The following is a 3062-nucleotide window of genomic DNA, read 5'->3' on the forward strand; positions in this document are numbered from 1 at the left end:
TATTTGAATATAAAAGTAGGATCAGATCGTGACTTGTTGTTTGGAGCCACCAAATTAATGTTAATACAGCTAAACAAGATGCCAACATTAGTCTTTATGATTCATGAATCTTAATACTCTTGAAACACAGATGGGCTAGGTACCTTTAAATTTGGTCAAGGCTTACTGCTGATTTTTTTCAGAATGCTTTATTTTAATATTTGAGCCATGATAATATGCTCCTGCCTCACCTCTCCCACAATGTGGCTCTTACCCCTTGTGTGATGCCTCTAGCCTACATTAAGAAACATTTCAAGTATCTTAAAATGTATTCTGGATTCTTAGAAGGGAATTGGCTGCACACATTTCTCCCATCACACAGTATGACTTTTCTGACAATTGGGGATTTCACTGTTTTTGTTTTGTTTTGTTTTGTTTTTTGTTTTTGTTTTTGTTTTTTGCCTACTCAGGCATTAATGAGCAAGGGAAACCCCCATGATCATCTCACAATATGGATTCTGATTCAGCAGGTCCAAATGCAGCCTGGGGCTCTATTCAAAGAAGCCCTGGGCAATGCTGCTCCTGCTGGTACACAGACCACACTCTGAGTACCTAAGCTATAAGGGGAACAACTGCTGTGGAACTGGGATTACATTTTCCAGAGAGCAGTGGCAGCAGACGGAAGGATGGAAGCATTTCATTATATACATACATTTTTTTTCTTTCTTTTATTGGAGTTCAATTTGCCAACATATAGCATAACCATGCTCATCCCATCAAGTGCCCCCCTCAGTGCCGGTCACCCAGTCACTCCCACCCCCCGCCCACCTCCATTTCCACCACCCCTTGTTCATTTCCCAGAGTTAGGAGTCTCTCATGTTCTGTATCCCTTTCTGATATTTCCCACTCATTTTTTCTCCTTTCCCCTTTATTCCCTTCCACTATTTTTTATATTCCCCAAATGAATGAGACCATATAATGTTTGTCCTTCTCCGATGGACTTATTTCACTCAGCATAATACCCTCCAGTTCCATCCACGTTGAAGCAAATGGTGGGTATTTGTCATTTCTAATGGCTAATATTCCATTGTATACATAAACCACATCTCCTTTATGGATGGAAGCATTTAAAATTACCCAAGCAAGGCAATTATAACAGGGTAGAGGGAATCCCTGGGTGGCTCAGCGGTTTAGTGCCTGCCTTCAGCCCAGGTCGTGATCCTGGGGTCCTGGGATTGAGTCCCACATCGGGCTCCCTGCATGGAGCCTGCTTCTCCCTCTGCCTATGTCTCTGCCTCTCTCTCTCTCTCTCTCTCTCTCTAATGAATAAGTAAATAAAATCTTTAAAAAATATATAACAGGGTAGTACTTTGTTAATTAATTTGCCTGAAATTAAAGACAATTACATTTTTGTGCTGTCAACGTGATGGTCATCGAATGTTGATTTTTTTCTCTTTCCCGTTAGTTCATCCACATGGAATCAGGAAATCAAACACACACTTCAGAATTTCTCCTCCTCGGGTTTTCAGGGAAGCTAGAGATTCAGTTCATGCTCTTTGGGATGTTCCTATCTGTATACTTGGTCACCTTCGCTGGGAATCTGCTCATCATCCTGGCCATCTGCTCAGACTCCCATCTCCACACACCCATGTATTTCTTCCTCGCCAACCTGTCCTTTGCTGACATCTGTTTCACCTCCACCACCATCCCCAAGATGCTGTTGAACATTCAGACTCAGAGCAAAACCATAACATATGAAGGATGTCTCAGTCAGATATTTTTTTTCATTGTGTTTGGATGCCTGGACAATTTACTCCTGACCGTGATGGCCTATGACCGCTTTGTGGCCATCTGTCACCCCCTGCACTACTTGGTCATCATGAACCCCCAGCTCTGTGGACTGCTAGCCTTGGGGTCTTGGTGCGTCAGTGTCATGGGCTCCCTTCTCGAGACCTTGACCCTTTTGAGGCTATCTTTCTGCACAAACATGAAAATCCCACACTTTTTTTGTGATCTTCCTGAAGTCCTGAAGCTTGCCTGTTCTGACACCCTCATCAATAACATAGTGGTGTATTCTACAACTGGGCTTCTGGCTGTGATTCCTTTCCATGGAATACTTTTCTCGTACTATCAAATTGTTTCCTCTGTACTCAGCATTTCCTCAGCTGCAGGCAAGTACAAAGCCTTTTCCACGTGTTTGTCTCACCTCTTGGTGGTCTCCTTGTTCTATGGCACAGGCCTGGGGGTCTACCTCAGTTCTGCAGTCACTTCATCCTCTAGAATGAGTCTGGTGGCTTCAGTTATGTACACCATTGTCACTCCCATGCTGAACCCCTTCATCTATAGCTTGAAGAACAGGGACATGAAGGGGGCTCTGAGAAGTGTCCTGGGCAGTGTGGTACCTGTCAGCATTGGGACCATTATAGGATTCTCCTGAGTAGCTGGCACACAACATGGAGGCCCAGAAATCCTGGCATCTTTCATCCACTATTGATATTTTTCCCCAGGTGTACACAAATTAAAGCAGTTCTCTCCTTGGGTCTTCCTTGTCTTCTCTATTTTCCTTCAGGTTATATCTTGGGTTCCTCTTTTCACTTTATAAACAGTCTTTTTCACTTGGTGTGAATACAACTTGTATTTTCTCAGTAATATTCAATGATGGTTTGGATTTCTTAAAAAACTAAGTCAGACTTCATGTAGTTAATATCTATCCTCAAAGTGATGGGATGTGTGCCTATTTTGGAAATGTCCTGAAAACTCATTTACAGAGATGATTTTCTTTGGTCACTTGAATAACATCAACCCAAAGATTTGCCCTTCCCAATTTTTCTTGATCTGATTCACTTTCCTTCCAGTCACATCAACTTTACTAAATTTCTCTGCTTGTCCACGATATAGATTCCTTGAATTTCAGAACTCTTAACTAACTTTGAAACTGAAGTACCTAGTATGGTTCTCAGGATGGAGTTAATGCTCAGTGAATTTTTGTTTTGAGTGAAAAATAGATGAGCAGATGGTAAAATACAGTCAGAACCATAAAATAAAAATCTGTTGTTTTAATGAAAGCTTTTGAGGTGGAAAAG

The 3062-nt window shown here is 41.9% G+C and overlaps 1 protein-coding gene across 1 annotated transcript; it reads left to right on the forward strand.

Moving 5' to 3' along the window:
- The first annotated feature begins 1453 nt into the window (after positions 1-1453).
- Positions 1454-2416, forward strand: LOC140611430 (olfactory receptor 7C1-like). The gene has a single exon (XM_072788190.1). It carries the CDS (start codon positions 1454-1456, stop codon positions 2414-2416), a length of 963 nt encoding a protein of 320 aa, XP_072644291.1.
- The last annotated feature ends 646 nt before the right edge of the window (positions 2417-3062 follow it).

The sequence above is a fragment of the Canis lupus genome, chromosome 19 (genome assembly GCF_048164855.1).
Source record: "Canis lupus baileyi chromosome 19, mCanLup2.hap1, whole genome shotgun sequence".
Classification (NCBI taxonomy): Eukaryota; Metazoa; Chordata; class Mammalia; order Carnivora; family Canidae; genus Canis; species Canis lupus.

Bases quoted from the DNA above. Each gene is read 5' to 3' on its own strand.
- LOC140611430 (XM_072788190.1), top strand. From the start codon at position 1,454: ATGGAATCAGGAAATCAAACACACACTTCAGAATTTCTCCTCCTCGGG.